Source organism: Chrysochloris asiatica, unplaced genomic scaffold (assembly GCF_000296735.1).
Source record: "Chrysochloris asiatica unplaced genomic scaffold, ChrAsi1.0 scaffold00017, whole genome shotgun sequence".
Taxonomy (NCBI): domain Eukaryota; kingdom Metazoa; phylum Chordata; class Mammalia; order Afrosoricida; family Chrysochloridae; genus Chrysochloris; species Chrysochloris asiatica.
Window position 1 is genome coordinate 27,756,004 of NW_006408535.1, and position 17,604 is coordinate 27,773,607.

The 17,604-nt window shown below is 50.2% G+C and overlaps 3 protein-coding genes across 3 annotated transcripts; 2 read left to right on the plus strand and 1 right to left on the minus strand.

Moving 5' to 3' along the window:
* Positions 1 to 700: 700 nt before the first annotated feature.
* Positions 701 to 3,503, plus strand: SDR39U1 (short chain dehydrogenase/reductase family 39U, member 1). Its single transcript, XM_006835376.1, has 6 exons — positions 701 to 736; positions 1,141 to 1,247; positions 1,321 to 1,403; positions 1,702 to 1,823; positions 2,682 to 2,825; positions 3,094 to 3,503. Exons 1-6 carry the CDS (start codon positions 721 to 723, stop codon positions 3,501 to 3,503), a joined length of 882 nt encoding a protein of 293 aa, XP_006835439.1. The 5' UTR covers positions 701 to 720.
* A 2,798-nt stretch (positions 3,504 to 6,301) lies between these two features.
* On the minus strand, positions 6,302 to 14,063 carry KHNYN (KH and NYN domain containing). Its single transcript, XM_006835377.1, has 7 exons — positions 13,863 to 14,063; positions 11,524 to 12,602; positions 11,312 to 11,442; positions 11,128 to 11,224; positions 8,163 to 8,270; positions 7,859 to 7,960; positions 6,302 to 6,551 (listed from the first exon to the last, which is right to left on the minus strand). The coding sequence occupies exons 1-7, from the start codon at positions 14,061 to 14,063 to the stop codon at positions 6,302 to 6,304; spliced, it is 1,968 nt and encodes a 655-aa protein (XP_006835440.1).
* A 2,036-nt stretch (positions 14,064 to 16,099) lies between these two features.
* On the plus strand, positions 16,100 to 17,318 carry CBLN3 (cerebellin 3 precursor). Its single transcript, XM_006835378.1, has 3 exons — positions 16,100 to 16,399; positions 16,680 to 16,799; positions 17,121 to 17,318. The coding sequence occupies exons 1-3, from the start codon at positions 16,100 to 16,102 to the stop codon at positions 17,316 to 17,318; spliced, it is 618 nt and encodes a 205-aa protein (XP_006835441.1).
* Positions 17,319 to 17,604: the final 286 nt, after the last annotated feature.

Sequence of the window (17,604 nt, forward strand, 5' to 3'; positions counted from 1 at the left end):
TGAAAGATTTCCATTTTTATTCCATCAATTCCTGGTGCCTTGTTCTTTGCGAATTCCTTCAGTGAACCTTGGACTTCCTCCTTCAGTATCACTGGTTCTTGATCATATGCTACCTCTTGAAACAGTTGAATATCAACCATATCCTTTGGTACAATGACTCTGTGTATTCCTTCCATCTTCTCTTGATGGTTTCTGCACAACCACTGGTCAACCCGACACGATTGCCATGCAAAGCTTATGGGGGCTCTTGTTTACGATGTTAATTATTGAACCGTTTTTAGCCAGTTTGAAGCCCTGGTTCTATTCCCCACACAATTCCAACTCGTGAAATAAATGTTTTATAAACGTTTATTGAATGCCTACATAAAATAAGGTCTTGTACAGATTTGCCTTCCGGTGTGACGCTGTAGGATAAGCGTTGGACAGCAAGGTCGACAGCTCAAACTTACCGCAAGATAGCTCCTTGGAAACTCTACACAGGGTCGATATGAGTCGGAATCGACACTACCCCAGTTAGCAACATCAAATAAACGTCCTATGTCTTTAAATTCTTCCGGATAGCCCGGCGGGGCCACGCCCATTCTCAATCTTTCCCGCCCCCCTCCTATAGAGTCTAGTATCCTGAGACGCTTGCGCAAACAGATCTTAATAGATTCCTACCGGGAAGAGGGAGGGGAATTCTACGTAAAACCAGCTCAGGCGTGTTGGGTCCCGGTCGCTATGCGCGTGCTTGTGGGTGAGGGAAGCGAGAAAAGGTGTGGGGATCATGTTTGTGGGAAAAATATTTAGCCTGAGAAGGCAGGTTGGGAGGCCGTATCCGAGAGAAAGCTGTGTTGTTTGCACAGGCAACTTGGCTTTGGCCTCCTGGCCCCAATTCTTATAGCGGAGTCACTTCTGATTCGCGGGGAGGGGAGAAAAAGGAAGAAAGAAATACGGAGTCCAGGTGTGGCGCTGTGTGATGATACGCTGGACCTCAAGGGCAGTTTGAACCTCAAGGTCGGCGGTTCAAACTCACCAGGGTCGCTAGAGTCGCAGCCGACTCCGTGTCACTTAACAAAGTATAGATAACATCAGAGAAGGGGTCAGTTGCAGGGATGGAAGGAGCCCCTGGGATGGACGTTAAACAGTTTTCCCTACCAGGTGGCGGGACTGGCTTCATTGGGACAGCCCTAACACAGCTGCTGAAATCCCGCGGCCACGAAGTGACGTTGATCTCCCGAAAGCCTGGGCCGAATCGTATCACGTGGGTATGTCCGGCCCACTGGGTGGGGAGGGTGAGTTGACGGGGCCTCAAAGCACACCGTTAGCTCTCTTTAACAGGATGAGCTTGTTAAATCGGGGCTGCCCAGCTGTGACGCTGCCATCAACCTAGCTGGAGAGAACATCCTCAACCCTCTCCGAAGGTCAGCGGGGCCCTGAAGCTGAGATGACCCGATTCTTAGGGGAATTTCAGAGCTGTAGATGCTGAAGCTCCCAGATTGAGAAACTACTCACTCGCCCCGACCCCGACCCCTTCGGACCCACCTGTGCCTTTCACAGATAACTCGGGATGCCCAAGATAGATATGCCTTTGTACTCTACAGGTTGCGAGGGCCATTTCCCTAAATCACATTTTACTAGAATTGGGTACTGACCATGCCCCAGGGAAAGAGGACCTGTGCATGTATGCATTTTAGTGACTGTTCCTCGTTTCTCTTGGAGGTGGAATGAAGCCTTTCAAAAGGAGGTTCTCAGCAGTCGCCTGGAGACAACCCAAATGCTGGCAAGCACCATCTCCAAGGCTCCACAACCCCCCAGGACCTGGATATTAGTCACAGGTGTAGGTATGTTCCACATCACCAACCCTTTACATTGGGGAGAGGGGGGCGGGTAGGGGGAAGAAGATACAGGGGAGGAGGAAGTTCAAGTCCTAGCTATAGTCAGCCCAAAGCCCTGGTGTCTACAGGCACAGTAATTCCTTAGACCCTCAACGGATGAATACTTGTTTCTCTTTATATACTTTTACTGACAACAGGGACCCTTGAACAAAGACGGGGAAGTGGGAAGTGTCCCAGTACCAGGGAAAATTCCACCTACTCTGAGTTCTTTTGCTTCTCACACTATAGTTCTTTAGGAACTTGTGTTTTACCTTTGTATTGACCAAAGAGTGAGCAATTATAATGTACCAGGGGGCTCTTGAAAGTTTATGGGAAAATACCATTATCTTTTCATTCCATTTTTTCCACGACCTTATCCCTCACATACGACCTTATCCCTCACATACGCCAGCCCAGTGTTTTATATATATTACAGCATCTAGTCCTCACAACCACCTATGAGATAGGTAGGTTCCTTTATTAGTCCCACAGGTGTTAAGTGACTTGCATAAAGTCACAGAGCTAAGATGTTGGATCTAAGCTTAACATTCAGGAGCCTGGCACTCAGGTCTTTGTTCTCAACCAGGATACTCTAGCCCCCTCTCAGCTTAGCCTTCCAACCACAGATAAGCATTCCTCCAGGACAGTTAAGGTCAGTGTCATGGGAAAGCTCCGGGGGAGGGGAGGGGATTTGCCCTGCGGCTGTGTTCTCACGGGGGAAATCCTAAGGGCCAAGGAAAATAAGATTAAGTGGAGCCTCAACTATAAAGATCCAGGCAGAAAGAACCAAGGGCATCAAGCAGACGAATGCTGTTCCACTAACAGCTTACTACCAACCCAGCCTGACTGCAGAATATGATGAGGACAGCCCCGGAGGGGATTTTGACTTTTTTTCCAACCTTGTAACCAAATGGGAAGCTGCCGCAAAACTTCCTGGAGATTCTACACGGCAAGTGGTGGTGCGCTCGGGTGAGAACCAAAAACACGATTGGTTGGAACATCTTCCCTGGGTTTGGAGGCAGTGGGATAAGAGGAGCTGAGTTTACAGAGGGTGAGAGAATACCACTACTTGTCAATCTTGATGGGAGGGTGACAAGTCCCAAAGGGAGCCACACTCCTGAGCTCAGGTACAGGGCTGTGGTGGCACATGAGAGGATGAGGATGGAAAAACAGGGATCACTGGGGTCACTTTTATGTTGAGGGGCCTCCCCCATGCCATCCTTACTGCTTGTTCTAGGAGTTGTGCTGGGCCGTGAGGGTGGTGCCATTGGCCAGATGCTGCTGCCCTTCCGCTTGGGTCTGGGAGGCCCCATCGGCTCAGGCCGCCAGTTCTTCCCCTGGATTCACATCAGTGACCTGGCGGGAATTCTGGCCCATGCCCTTGAAGCAAGACATGTACAGGGGGTCCTGAATGGAGTGGCTCCAGCCCCCACCACTAATGCTGAGTTTGCACAGGCCCTGGGTGCTGCCCTGGGTCGCCCAGCATTCATCCCCCTTCCCAGCCCTGTGGTGCAAGCCGTCTTTGGGCGAGAGCGTGCTGTCATGCTGCTGGAGGGTCAGAAAGTGGTCCCACGGCGGACATTAGCCACTGGCTACCTGTACTCCTTCCCAAAGCTGGGGGCTGCCTTAAAGGAGGTTGTAGCCTAAATAAGGATGTTGATGGCAGGGGCCTGAGGTCTCTCCCTGCAACTATGACTTCCAGGTTAGAAACTGTGACTAGGCTCAGATGTGCCTCAACTTGAGCTCTGAACTGAGTTCTTAGGGATTCTTCCTGCCTGCTTCTCTCCTGTTTTGCTGTTCCATCCTCTTTCACTGAGAAACTGTATATGCTCTCAAGGTTGTAAATCCATGAAGTTAGGACCTTCCCAAAGAATTCCCGAGCTTAGTTTCCCTAACTTTTCCATTCCTGCCTTATGCATATACTACGTTATGCTCTGCAATTTAGACAATAAAGATCGATTTTCCACTAGCTTCAACTCATTTCTTTGGCTTAGGTTCTCCGAGAAGTTATTTCAAGCACTGTCATCCTAGGTTGACTCTTTGAAAGTTACAGTGGACAAGCTCTCCTCACCTATCCCCTTGGTCCCTCTGTTGGCACAAATGTTGGGTGCAATTTGGGGGCATAAGGTTGTGACAAAGGTAGACTGGAAGAAGAGAGAAATGAGGGCCCACTTCCAGTTGGTCTAGATGTCACCTGCATACCTGTTCACAGACTGCCATCATGATGCTAGCAGAGGAAGAGGTGAGGACAGGTCTAGGAGAGCCTTCAGTCCATGTAACCAAATGGTAAGTAATTATTAAAGAATCACACACTAGCCCCAGTTGAAGTTACAGCAGGAAAAAGTCAACATCTCTGCCTGTAAGAAGCACAGAACTTGCCTCTCAGCTGAATGGGGCCACTTTAGTCAATCAGGGTCCTTAGCACAAAAGAGCAGAAAATACCTCTGGTCCACTCACATCCCACCATGATACTGAAAGTGAACAAGGCAAGGGACTAAGGACACAACAATCAACATTATAAATTCAGCCCAATTGGGTGGGTGGGTGGGGGGGGGGAATGTGTCAAGTGTTAATAGGACTTTTTCTTTTTATCTATCCTGTAGATTTCTGCCACAACTTGACCACAAGTAGTGGGTCATATTAGCCAACCTCCTTTTTTCCTAGGGAACTGTAAGCTATCTTTGAGTCATGGTCATCCCCATAGCTAGCCACTTTTTAACACACCCTTCCCTAGTCCTGGTCAATACTTGTCTAGTGGTATCAATCATAAATTATGAGACGGAGGATAGGGGTAGGAGGAAACATGGGAGACCCAGGGACACCATCATCATTCAGCTCCCCATGCTAGTTGCTGGAATGAAAGACAAAGACAACAGCACTCAACTCCCTGTGCCTCTGAGAGTGAGGAAGGCCAAGCCTGAAAAGACTCATGCCCGGAGGCTTGTCTCATTCTTTCTCTAGCCTTAGACTCCTCTCTAGGAATTTGGCTGGCTCTGTTGCTGCCTCTCAGCTGAAGGACTGACCTACCTCAAATGCAGAAAGAATATAAAAGCATAATTGAGGCTACAGGAAAGAAAGAAGTAATGACTAATGCTGTTCAGAGGTGGTGTGCCAGCTTGTGTGGCAGTAACTTCTCGGACATAGGACTCCAAGCAGCTACAGGGTGGTGACCCGTAGAACTCAGGGAGGAGGAAGAACATCAGGATAGGACAGCAGTTGGTGTGGTGGCCAGTCAGGTACCCTTCCAATTCTGATTCGTTAGTTTTCGTATTCCAGATAATCAGTGCATCATGATAGAACTTCTATAAACTCCCCGTCCCCATATACACAAGTGTACACAAAACAGAAATGTGCCTCACTTTTATGCGTTATGTAGAGAAAATGTTAGGGATCGGATCAGACCACATCAACATTGTCCTTGCATAGCATGTCTTCATTGGTTTCGTGATTGTTCCCAGCACTCCAGCAAATACATCTAACTGGGGATTTTCTGACACATTGGTTAATATGTAAACACTTGATTGCAGTGGGCCAGCTGCCATTTAAAGGAAACCTGAGAGTATTCTGGTAATGCAAACAGTCAACCCCTAATTTAACTATTTTGAAAATGTGGATTTGGGGGGTTGCCCAAAAGGGATATGCAGCCATTAACAGGGCACATTATACTAAGAATTCTGTGTTAAAAGCTACCCAGGGCCTGGGTAGATCCCAGGGGACAGACGACCTACAGCTTTCTGAAACTTATGTCATGGTTAGGAAACCTTGGTCAAAGCACCTTTTCTCCAGTGAGCTTTCCTGTATGTACTCACTGCTCCAACAGATATTTCTACCTGTGGTTTACAGGCAGAAACAAAGTCCATGCACAACTCAAGATCTCAGTCGTGGCTGAGACCAGAAGCCAAGTCTCCTCCTGCCTTCTTTCCCAGGTCCCCCACTGTGGCCAGCCCACCTAACACTATAGTCTTTCCAGGGCTCAGGATTACCACCAATAGTTCTGGAGGCCTAGCAAGGCCTGGCCAGCACCCTGTCCTCTGACCACACAAAGCAGCAGCCAAGGGAAGGAACATCTTAGTTTCCTTGCCACCAGGTCTTTGTTTCCCATCCCCAACTCAGCCTGGAGGTAGAGCTGGTAGTGCCAGCTTCTCAGTTGCATCCTTCCCAGCAGCCCCCACTCCCTCCAGCAACTGTATACTACGGCAAGGCTGAACAGAAGCTCATGAGAACTGGCTGAGATCCTGATTCCATGGCATCTATGGACCTATCCCCACAGAGCCCCAAGCAAGAACATTCCCAATGCACAAATGTTCTATACCCTTACTTCCCTGACCCAACACACCAACCCAGAGTGAATCTGGGTCAGGTTCTGAGCAGAAGAGGGACTCAAAACAGGGACTGGGCTAGGCAACACTGGTACTGACAGGCAGCAGCCACTCAGCAGGTGAAGCTCAAAAATTGAGACTGAGCAGGGCCTCAGAGAGCTGGTTGATGTCCCTGCAGTGCGGCTCCCGCTGCAGGATAAAGTCCACCTTGTGATCCTGGCCCAAAAACACCTCCAGCAGCTGGCGCCGGAGCCGCTCAGTTTCACGGGTCTTCCGAATACCTCCGCTGCCTTTTTCCTCCTCTTTCACCCGCTGCTGATGGCCTTGTTTTGCACTGGTCCTGGGAGAATGCTGAGCCTCAGAAGACCCTTGTGTCCTGGGAAGAAGCAGAGAACACATAAAGAGCTGACGAGCTTACTGGAGGGAAATTAGAGCTCCCAACCCTGCTGTAGGACAAGCATTGGACTGCTAACCACATGGTTGGCAGCCGCTCCTTGGAAACCCTATACAGGGTCACTATGAATCACAACCAACTCAACAGCACATTTAACTCCACCACCATCCCCAGTAAAATGTCATGCCAATTTCCAGCACATGGAGCCTTGTGGTTAAACCCTTGGTTGTAACCAAAAGGTTGGCAGTTTGAACCCATCAGCTGTTCCGCGGGACAATGATGTGGCAGTCTGCTTCTGTAAAGACTTTTTTTAAAAAGCCATTGCCACTGAGTGGATTCCAACTGCCACATTTTTTTTCCAAAGAGCAGCTGGTGGATTTGAACTGCTGAACTTTAGGTTAGCAGATGGGAACACTTAAACATGTCCCTAGAGCTCCTTTCCACAGATTATTTTGTGTTTTTGTTAAGTGCTGTCAGTTCCAAGTCATAGCGACCCTGTGTACAGTTTCCAAGGAGTGGCTGGTGTGTATGGGTCAAACTGACCTTGCGGTCCAGTGCTTTACTCCACAGTGCCATACCAGGACTCCTACCAAAGGATGATAGGTTTTATTTCTGGCTTTGGGGGAGGGGAGGGAAATCCTGAAGTTCTCCAAAATGACCACTGAGTGGCAGTATCACCCCACCGCCAAAGGAAAGGCAGCGGCAGCGTTCCTTTGGGCCCTAAAAGGTTAGCCTGGTCATTATTAAGATTTAGTTCAAGTCCAGTAAATTCATCACCTAAGAGTTCAGCGAAGGGCAGAAGTAAAAGCAAACTCATCTCACAAATAACTCAATCAAAAGCACTGGTTAACAGAAACAGGAATTACCCTCCCTACCTGGAGGCTCTGTCTCAGGATGCTTCACCAAGCCCAAGGCAATGAAAACTAGCATGCAATTGTTGTTAGGGGACACCGAGTCTGTTTTGACTCAGAGCAACTTTGTATGGGGTTTTCATGGGGCAGCTGGTGGGTCTGAAGCACCAACCTTGCAGTTAACAGTCCAGTGCTTATCCTACAGCACCCCACCAGAATTAAGTTGGTGGACTGCTAACCACAGGGGTGGTAGCTCAAACCCACCCAGTCACTCCATGGAAACCCTACACAAGGTCTCTCTGAGTCAGAGCCAGAGCCAACTCGATGGCACTTAACAAGAACAAATCTAGCTCATACCTAAGTCTTTTGAGTCTGTAAAGCTTCCTTCCCTGCAGAGGTCAGGGCTGGGAGCTATCTGCGGTAGGATCTGGGATTTACCTGACTGGTTTCTTCAAGAACTCATCCAGAGTGGGGCCATTTCGCCCCAGCGGGTCATCAGGGACCATGAAAAGGTTTCCCACAAAGGTGAAGGGCAGCAAGCTGGATAGGGACAGAGAATAGTCACAGAGGGAAGCCTTGCCCACCTCCCATGCAGCTGAGACTAACACCAACTGAAGCTGCTGACTGCCATCCTTCAAAGCAACTTCAGCACCTTCCCAGAGTTCCCACCTGGAAACCAGAACAGGGCTGGTTTTAGAGAAAGTCAGAGCCCCTGCCCTATTTCAGGGGAGGGCTCCCTCACCGCTCTCTGATGATTGCCATCCATTTCTCAGACTCGTCCGCCAGGTCCCGGAACTGGTCATTGGAGACGATGATCCCATCTCTCTCTTCAGCCAGCTTCACCATGAACCTATCTCAAAAACCACGGCAGCCATTGTTGGATTCTCCAACCCCAGAGGCAGTTATGGACTTCCACAACCTATTTTTGTGATGTAGCTCTGGTCCCTCACCTCGTCTTGACCCAGCCACTAGGTGACCGATTGTATAGAGGTGCCATGAATTAGAAAGGAAACAAGGATGACTCCAAGCTGATCTCCCCAATAACATCCCCTTCCCAATACTTAGTGCCTCTTTAATTAAGCGACAGGTCTTACAGAGCTGACTTTTTTACCTTCTACTTTACCCCAAAAAGTCACAAATCTATTATGTTCTTTCTCTGAGGAGCCTTTCACCTTTATCCCCACCCCACTTTTCAGGCCCACCCACTATCACTTCAATGATTAGGATACCTTCACTGGGATACTCCAAGTCTCCAAACAGGTGGGTCCCCTACCTATAGCCACACTCCAGTCTATCCTGTCCTTCCTCAAGAGAAAATACTCTTCCCCTACACAAAACTCTCCTACAATTGGCTTTTATCTACGAAAGAAAAGTCTACAAGCCCAGGCCTAGCAGCTACAGCCCTCCAGGACCAAGCTCCAAGCCATTCTTACATCCTTCTCTCTAGTTCCTGATGTACTCTCAATTCCAGCCAAAATCAATGATCAGACCCTATTCTCCAAGTATGCCCTATGCTTCCTTATGTTCATGTTTCTGAAACTATTCTACTCCCATCTGAAAGGGAATTACCAAACCTAATGGTGAACAGAATCATCAGAACTGTAAAAATATCTATGCCTATGACCCATTTGAATAATTCTGATTCCACAAGGCAAGGGTAAGACTCATGAGGTGGTCAGTGGGTCTTTTTAATGGGTTTAGAACCCAAAAGATCCAGAATATCCTACCTGAGCCTTAATCAACAAAAAGCACACAAATACCTCCCTTCCCACAGAACCCTGGCCAGAAGTGGGCTCCTCTTCCTAAGCTGCTGTACTGTTTGATTTAGAGTTGACCTTGGCTCTTTGAGGACAAAAATCAGATTTGTTCCCAGAGTTCCCACCTCCTTCCGCAGGCCATTTAACTAGTATGTGCAGGGCTGTCAGTATGTGCAAGACAGTGTGTGGAACAGAGAGGATTGGGATTCAGTAGTAAGTACAGCAGATGACTAGTCAGACCTGAGTTTCTGTCTGAGAAACATACTGAGGGAAAATCTATGCCCTGTTGATTTCCTGGTTAGGTACATTTTACTGTTATCATATTATGTGTGTGGCTTGTTCATCGGTATCCTCACAGTGTTGTTGTTGTTGTTGTTAAGTGTTATCAAGTCGACTCTAACCCATAGTGACCCTGTATAAGGTTTTACCTCCTCCCTGTGCCAGCCCCCACAAAAATAAATGCTGTTCTCCAAAAAGGCAATTCACCTTCCAATGCCATTCTGTTTTATGACTAGATTCACAGATTATCCAAGTATGGAACATTCTTTACACACCAGTATTGAAGGTGAAGCTTGATCCAGTTTTAATAAAATGTAAAAGTTTGCACAGTTGTGTAAGACATAGTAGGCAGACAACACAATATAAATTTGAAATTTTGCCTACTAAGAGTAATACACACAGTGGTGCATTTGCAGAGGATGGAGTCCTGGTGTGGTGCTGTGGGTTAATGCATTGGACTGCAAAGTCAGTTTGAACCACAAGGACGGCTGTTCAAGCTCACCAGCCACTCCTAGAAAAAGCACAAACCCTATACAGGTTCATTATGGGTCAGAGCCAACTCGATGGCACTTAACAACAATTACATGGTTTAGAAACTATAATTTTTCATTTAAAACAGAACAGCATCCTAGAGAGCATTGTAGGTTTAAATTTTTTAATTGGCTGATTAACTTTTCAAGTCTCTTTCCCACACCACTTATGAGGGAGCTTAAAGAAGATTGTAGAAAAATTCCATTCTTTTTTCATTCCATTTTTCCACAAACCTTTTGAAGACCCCTTGTATATTTGCTGGGGAGGAAATGTGCCCTGTATTTTTGTTTGCTTAAATGATCTGGCAACTCTACTCAGAACTTTGAGTTCTAATTTTTCCATGTTAAGCCTTTGTCAAGACAGTCACTCACTCTTACCCTCAGCCTCCATAACTATGTAAGAGAGACAACATCCTCTTGCCACATCTGTCTTTGTTCATGCAAAGTTAAAAGAGGTAATAATCACTCTGTTCTTACTCAGTACTTTGACTTAGGCAAGCACTTACTTTCTCTTCTTTTGATATTCACAAGGAGGGTGAATGAATGGAGGAGGACCCTGAGACAAAGAGGTAAGTCACTAAGAGAGTGCTCCACAACCCACATCAACTTGGGGCTCAAATTCAGTTCTTCAAATTCTACGTCCAGTGATCTGTCTATATTATATCAAGCTTTGTATAGTCTTACTATACAAAGTAAGACTATACTTGGATCATGGATCAGGTTTCTCATTTTATTCATTATTTTGATGTTTCATTAGATGGTTTGGAGAAATTTTTCTCTATGTTTAGAAATTTAGGTTGCAAGAAGGCATGTGTCAGCTAGTCATGCCACCAGCTCCCCATCTTTCCACTAAACCAGTTCTTTCTAGACTGTAAGGCACCAAAATGTAAGAGATCATTACGTACTTTAATGAATGAAACATGGTGAATGGGACAAAGTTGCTCCCAGCCCATCTCATCTCTCAGGAAGGGCAGATATAGGTACCTAGTCACAAGAGCACACTGAGAAATAGCTAGTCCTTTCCCCAACACCCAGACTAGAAAAAGCACAAAGCATCTGGACTTTCCCTCTCTTCCTCAGCTTCTCACTGGGCTCCCTTAAATACCAAGCACAGTCTACAGTCCAGGGGAGGAACAAGTACCTGTCATCATAGGAGGAGATCCTCTTGCCATCCATGACTCGAGAGGGAGTGAGAGAGAGCAGACTGAGAGAGTACAGCTTTTGCAGGAAGTGGCTCTCTATGGAAAGAGAGGAACAGTTCTTTCCAAGGTAGACTATCCCCAAGGGGCTTAATCCCAGGACACAAAAGACCAAGCTCGACTCACCTCTGACCTTGGCATCCTTACTGTAGCGCCACTGAGGCACAAAGACAGTTATGTCTCGGTGGCCACGGTCCCAGAAGTACTGCACAGCAATGGCAATGCCCCGACTGGAGAAGCAGTGCTGAAGGCCGTGCCTGCAATGGAAGGGGTCCAACTGCAGTACTAGCCTGTTTCATCTCCCCTGCCCCCTGCTCTTAGCCCTACCAGGCACTTACACCATAGCCACGTTGCTGCCATCAATGACGATATGGCGGAGGTCTGGCTGGCCAGGCACATTGGCAAGGCACAAGGTGAAGGGATCCTGTAGGGCCTCCTGGAAACGCTGGGTGCCAGTCACCAGGTTGCCTCCCCGGGGGCCCCGTTTCCGACCTCGACTCATGATCTGCTGCTTGTCTCCCCTAGCTCCCCGGTCTCCAGAGTGCCATGGGGGTTCAGGGGCAGGTGGAGGGCTAGGCACTCTTGGGGGTGAGGCTTGCCCATTGTGGAGTCGCTGGAGGAGGGAGGTTCCCCGAGGCTGACTTGCTCTCTGAGAGGGGCCATGAGCACCAGGAGGCTCCTGCTGCACACAGAACCCTCCTCTTTCCTGCGGCTCCTTCCCCATAGCCTTCCCTTTCATGGGCACTGATGCCCCGACTACTCCTCCCCCTGACTGCAGTCTGAAAGTTTCACCTCTCTCCCAAGCATCTTCCCCAGACACCTCCTTCCACCCCAAATTCATCTCCTTGGGACCACCAGTTCTTCCACCTTCCCTCACTGTGGCATATCTCTCCCCCCTTGATCCTCCCCACCCCAAAGATCCAGTGTCCAGGGATTCCCCAACTTCACTCAGGAGAGTTCCAACTCCTGGCAGGCCTGGGCTCCTCCCCTCCAAGGCCAGGCCTGCTTGTGGCCCCTGCCCCCTGGATGCCTCCTGCACCAGACTCAGCAGCTCCTCCTGGACAGCCAAGGGCAGCTGCAGCAAGGCCTCTCTGTGAGCATCCCCTCGGGACTGCAGCAGGGCAGAAAAGTCTCTCAGCACACCAGCAAACTGAGAGGCTCCCGAACATGGCCCTGGCCTCAGGTTCCAACTCAGCCGCTCCACCAGCTCCTCCACTCGGCTCTGAGCCATAACGAAGGCCTCAGTCAGGCCACTGATCATCAGCGTGCCAGGGGCCAGGGGGACCATGTGGGCTGTTGTGCTCCAAATCAAGCAATCAAGGAAGAAGCCCTGGGCTCCGAGGAAGATGCAGTGCAGTCTGGATGGGTAGTGGATCTCATTCTGCAGCTCCGGGCTGCAGAGACCTTTTAGGTACTCCTGCGGGGTACAGGAAAGAGACAGGAAAGGAAACTGCTGGAATCCTAAGTGGCATGGTCACCCCTCAACCTCATAGCTCTGTCCTCTGAGTTCCAAGATTACAGTGCAAAATAATGGAGTGCCATGGCCCCCAACAAAGGCAGGAGTTAAAAAGAGATAGAGAACCTCAGTTCTTTCCCTTTTCAGCTGACAGCCTGGGCTTAGTATTTCCACCTAGCACTTGAACTGATGGCTACAAGGCTATCTCTTTAAATATCTGTGTGTGTGTGTGTACATTGTATTGTTCCATCATAATACAATGATCATCACTGCTAACGTTTCCTGTACTCACATTTTATATGGGTCATCTCACTCACAATACGCCCAGTGAGGTGGGTGCTATTATTCAAATTCCATAGATAAGGAAACTGAGACTTAGTTCATAGAGTGTTGGATAGTAGAGCCAATTCTGGAACTCCAGTCTGCTTGACTCCAAAGCGAGGCCCAGCCTCAGTGACCAGCAGTTTAACCCTTGGTTGATAACTGAAACGTTGAGGCTCCTTAAGAGTAAGATCTAGTAATCTGCCTCCATAAAGGTTGTTGCTGTTAAGTCCCATCGAGTTGGTTCCAACTCACAGCAACCCTGTATAAGGTTTCCAAGGCAGACAGGCTGGAGCTGCTGATATTGTGGCTAGCAGTCCAGTGCTTATCCTACAGCACCACCAGCACTCCCATAAAGATTACAGCCAAGAAAACCAGGGGGCAGCTCTACTCCATCGCAGGGGGTCACTGAATCTACAACCACTAGAAGGCAAACAACAATCCACTGCCCAGCGAATTCCTTGGTGGAGCCCGCATGCTCAGGTGGCAAAGTAGATTAAGCCTTGGGCTGCTAACAATAGTCAGCAGTTCAAACTCACCTGCCTCTCCACTGGAGAAAAAGGAGGCAGTGTGTACAGATTTCCAGCCTATGAAACCCTGTGGAACGTTCTACTCTGTCCTATAGGGTAACAATGAGTTGTAATTTATTCAGTTGTAGTGGGTTTGGTTCTTTTACCAAGTAGCACAAATTGATTTGAATTGAATCATCTGTCCTAGCAGTCACAGCAGAAATGAAACCAAAACTCCACGCACATACAGAACTAGGAAGTCTTTCAAGGCTCAGGGGCACTAACGTGGTCAATGAGACAATCAAGAAGTCAAGTTCCTCCCCAAGCCATTCCTCTGCCCGCTCAGGAGGGAATCTTTGTTCCTGAGAAGGATCAGGGGAGGGGCATTTACCTTGGCTCTGCTGGCATTTTCCTTGGGACCCTCAAGCTGCAGCCAGATGTGGGGATTCTCCGGGCAGTCCTTCGGTAGAAAGCTCATCTCTATGCCGAAGATGCGCTCCACGTAGGGCTGCTGCTTGCGCACCTGGTCCTCTGCATTCGCAGACACAGCAAAGTGGTCGGGTGACAGGAAGCCGGCCCCCCAAGTAGGCATAGCTGCATCATCCATGCCTGAGAAATGAGAAAGGAACTCAGAGCCTCACATCCCCTCACCCCACGTCTAGGTCTCCTGGCGACACCAGCTATCAATAGACACCACGCCTAGTAAAATCGGTAAACAACCCCAGGGCCTGACGGATGTAAGGCGAGCGTGACAGGTTACTCGAACAGAACTCTCAGGAGAGTGAGTCAGGGATATATACAAGACTACAGACTCACCAGCCGCTCCCGCTACGAGAATCGAGAATCGACTCGACGGCACTTAACAAAACACGGTAATCACTGGACTGCTTGCTATCAGCCGCTTCGCCTGCTCCCGTACAGGTTTACAGCCTTCAAAACCCTACATAGGATCGCTATAAGTCAGAACCAACTGGAGGGCAGTGGGGTTTGGGTGGGTCTCTCTGGGATGGGCGTCTCCCCTTTAGAAAATGATGGTCTCAGCCCTTGAACTGGAAGAGTGGGAAACTCCAGCTTGGTCTAGAGACCAGAAAGAATGGGCAGGTGGACATCAAAGAGTCTTGAGGACGCCTCTCCTCAGGGAGAAATCTCCCGGTCCCAGTCTGAAAGATGACTCCTCACCAGAGGAGAACTGGACTGTCCTCTAGAGTCCCTCTGCATTTCCAAGATCTCAGCCACTCCCATCTCTTCCTCCACGTGCCCCATCCCCCATTCCAGGCCTAAGGCTGTCGTGCCCGCCCGCGGAGGCCCCGACAGCCCCGTGAGTGGTCTAGCCTCCGGGTCCCCACTGCGCCTCCGCGGAGGGGGAGGGGAGCCTACCCGCCGCGACCACCCGCTCCGACCTCGTCCCGCGGGCGTCCCTCGGTGCCACAGGCCCCTAGCTTCGCCCAAGTGAGAAGGGCCAGCAGGAGACCTGAATCTGGGAAGGCCTTCCCGGGCTCTTCACCCAACGGGGGCCTCTAGTCCCCACATCGCAAAATGTTTTCCTGCGCCACTTCCTGGCCTTGGGCGGGGTCAGCCTGGCTCCTCCCAAGGGCTGGGCTTGCGCGGAGCCTGGGCTCCCAGCTCGCCCTCCGGGCAAGAGGAGGTGCCCCAGGCAGGAAACCCACAGCTCAGCACGCTTGGCTCCACCTTTCCTGGCACGGCCTCAGCGAGGCCCTACCCACTCACTCTTTCTCCCCGCCCACTCCTCCCTCCTCAGCTCTCCCCCACCTCTCTCCTCTGCTCACCCCGCTCGCTCCGCACTGTTGCTTTTCGTTAAAGGGGAAACCATTCATGGAAAGTTAAGGGTGAAGAGAGAGTTAAATTCCTCTAATCCGGTCCGTTTGAATGACGGGAAGACCAAAGAGGGAAAGTGACTGGCCCAAGGTCACAAATTAATGCTGCGCTTGGCCCAAGCACTTCTACCAAAACAATTGTGAGAAAAAGACAAGAGCACCCTTTCTTCCAACAAATGCAAAAAATGCCCCCTCCGAAAGGCTGTTGACTTGTGAGGGGTTTTTAAGAAAGGTGAGGAATGAGAAGGAGGAGGAGGGGATTACAGGAACTGTGGCACGCAACACACACACACACATTCATACACATATTTTCCCACAGTCACACATACACACCCACTGACATTCACACTCTCACTCGTTCTCTCACACACACACTCACATACATACTCCCATATTCACACACAAACTCACAGACACACACGCCCACCCTGACACTGCCATACTCGTCATTGTTCCCCGTCCGTCCTTCATTGCCATCCAAAGAGCCCTCCAGTCAGGCAGCTTCATCCCTCCTCTCCCTCCCAGGACCCAACTGCTGTCATTTTATGTTCTGCCAAGGGGGAGGGAATTGCAGGGACAGCAAGAGTGACTGAATGAGAGACAGGCCAGTCTTGGGGCACAGAGAGGTATGGAGAGGGAGGCGCCCCTTGAGGCCAAGTGACTGTGAGACCAGATTGCAGGCTGAGGAGCCGGGCTAGGGGTGGTGCGTGGAGAGGAGACAGTAAGGAGCATCACCACGGCTGAGGGACAAGACAAAAGGGGGCTAGTGAGTCGCAGAGCCACTCAGTCAGTCATGCTAGGAGCAAAGCAAGGCTGGTCACCAGGTTCCCCACTCAGCCCTGGGCCACCCTTGGCCCTGATACTTCTGGCCCTGGGCGTTGGGTGGGCCCAGGAGGGAGCAGAGCCTGTGTTACTGGAGGGTGAATGCCTGGTGGTGTGTGAGCCTGGCCGAGCTGCTGCAGGGGGTCCCGGGGGGGCAGCCCTTGGAGAGGCACCCCCAGGACGAGTGGCATTTGCTGCAGTCCGCAGCCATCACCATGAGCCATCAGGAGAGACTGGGAACGGCACCAGTGGAGCCATCTACTTTGACCAGGTAACTCCCCGCAGGGGACTGGGAAGGAGCCTGCCAGGGCCTGGAATAACTGTCCAAGCCCTCCTTGCTGCCCCTCAAACTTTTAGAAAGCAGCCTCCTACCTTTTCTCTAATAGCCCCCACCACCAGTTCCCTTCCCTACACTCACACTCCCTCTGCATATTTCTCCTGTTCCCTCCTACTTGATCCCCACTTCTTTTCCTGACTCACTGTCTCTTTCTCTAACCCAGGGGTCTCCCTGAGCCACAGACACCCCACTCAGCAGGGTCTACTTCCCCCAGGTCCTGGTGAACGAGGGTGGTGGCTTTGATCGAGCCTCAGGCTCCTTTGTGGCCCCTGTCCGGGGTGTCTACAGCTTCCGCTTCCATGTGGTGAAGGTGTACAACCGCCAAACTGTCCAGGTGATCTGCACGCTGGGTCCCATCCCAGCTTAGGAAGGGACTGTGGTGGGGGTGGGGGGGTTAAGTGGAGATGGACTGTCCCCTGGGCAGACCCTCCAATGGTCTATGTCTGAGGGAACTGAGGGGAGGGAGTAAAGGAGAAAAGGGCTAGTCTAACAGAGTGTGGGAAATGTGCAAGTCAAACGCTGGCCAACCCCAGCATTTCCAGGACTCTACAGACTTCCTCTTTGGAGTTGGAGAGATGAGCGGGAACCCTTGGGGCCCCTGAGAGAAGGAGAACCTAGGGCTAAAGGAGAGTGCTGACCAAGCTCCCCTCCCCAGGTAAGCCTGATGCTGAACACATGGCCTGTCATCTCAGCCTTTGCCAACGACCCTGATGTGACCCGGGAAGCAGCCACCAGCTCTGTGCTGTTGCCCCTGGACCCCGGGGACCGGGTGTCCCTGCGCCTGCGTCGGGGGAACCTGCTGGGAGGCTGGAAATATTCAAGCTTCTCTGGCTTCCTCATCTTCCCACTCTAAGGGCCCGAATCTTTCAAAAGCAGGCTCTCTAAGCCCTCTCTTGCCCCAGAAACAACATCTTTGGGGCAAGGGAGAGGCTCCTTCTGGCTGCCTGTATCCCACCTTCTTGCATGGGACTCTGCCAAACACCCAAAATTAAGAGTAGAGCTATGGCATCTCCAGGTCTGGCCCCTTCTCACATGCCCTCTCGTCTGCCCTCCTTAGCTTCCCCACTATATCTTTTTGTGTCTGCAGCGTCAGAATCCTCAGAATCAGGGCAAGATTTGGCTGGAAGAGTGGCTCCCAC

Bases quoted from the DNA above. Each gene is read 5' to 3' on its own strand.
- SDR39U1 (XM_006835376.1), top strand. The intron at 1,248-1,320 runs GTATGTCCGGCC...TCTCTTTAACAG, and splicing joins GGCCGAATCGTATCACGTGG to GATGAGCTTGTTAAATCGGG. The intron at 1,824-2,681 runs GTATGTTCCACA...TTCCACTAACAG, and splicing joins GATATTAGTCACAGGTGTAG to CTTACTACCAACCCAGCCTG.
- KHNYN (XM_006835377.1), bottom strand. From the start codon at position 14,063: ATGCCTACTTGGGGGGCCGGCTTCCTGTCACCCGACCACTTTGCTGTG. The intron at 7,961-8,162 runs GTGAGGGAGCCC...GTCCCTATCCAG, and splicing joins ATGGCAATCATCAGAGAGCG to CTTGCTGCCCTTCACCTTTG. The intron at 6,552-7,858 runs GTAAATCCCAGA...GCTTCTTCCCAG, and splicing joins TTCTTGAAGAAACCAGTCAG to GACACAAGGGTCTTCTGAGG.
- CBLN3 (XM_006835378.1), top strand. From the start codon at position 16,100: ATGCTAGGAGCAAAGCAAGGCTGGTCACCAGGTTCCCCACTCAGCCCT. The intron at 16,400-16,679 runs GTAACTCCCCGC...TACTTCCCCCAG, and splicing joins GAGCCATCTACTTTGACCAG to GTCCTGGTGAACGAGGGTGG. The intron at 16,800-17,120 runs GTGATCTGCACG...TCCCCTCCCCAG, and splicing joins ACAACCGCCAAACTGTCCAG to GTAAGCCTGATGCTGAACAC.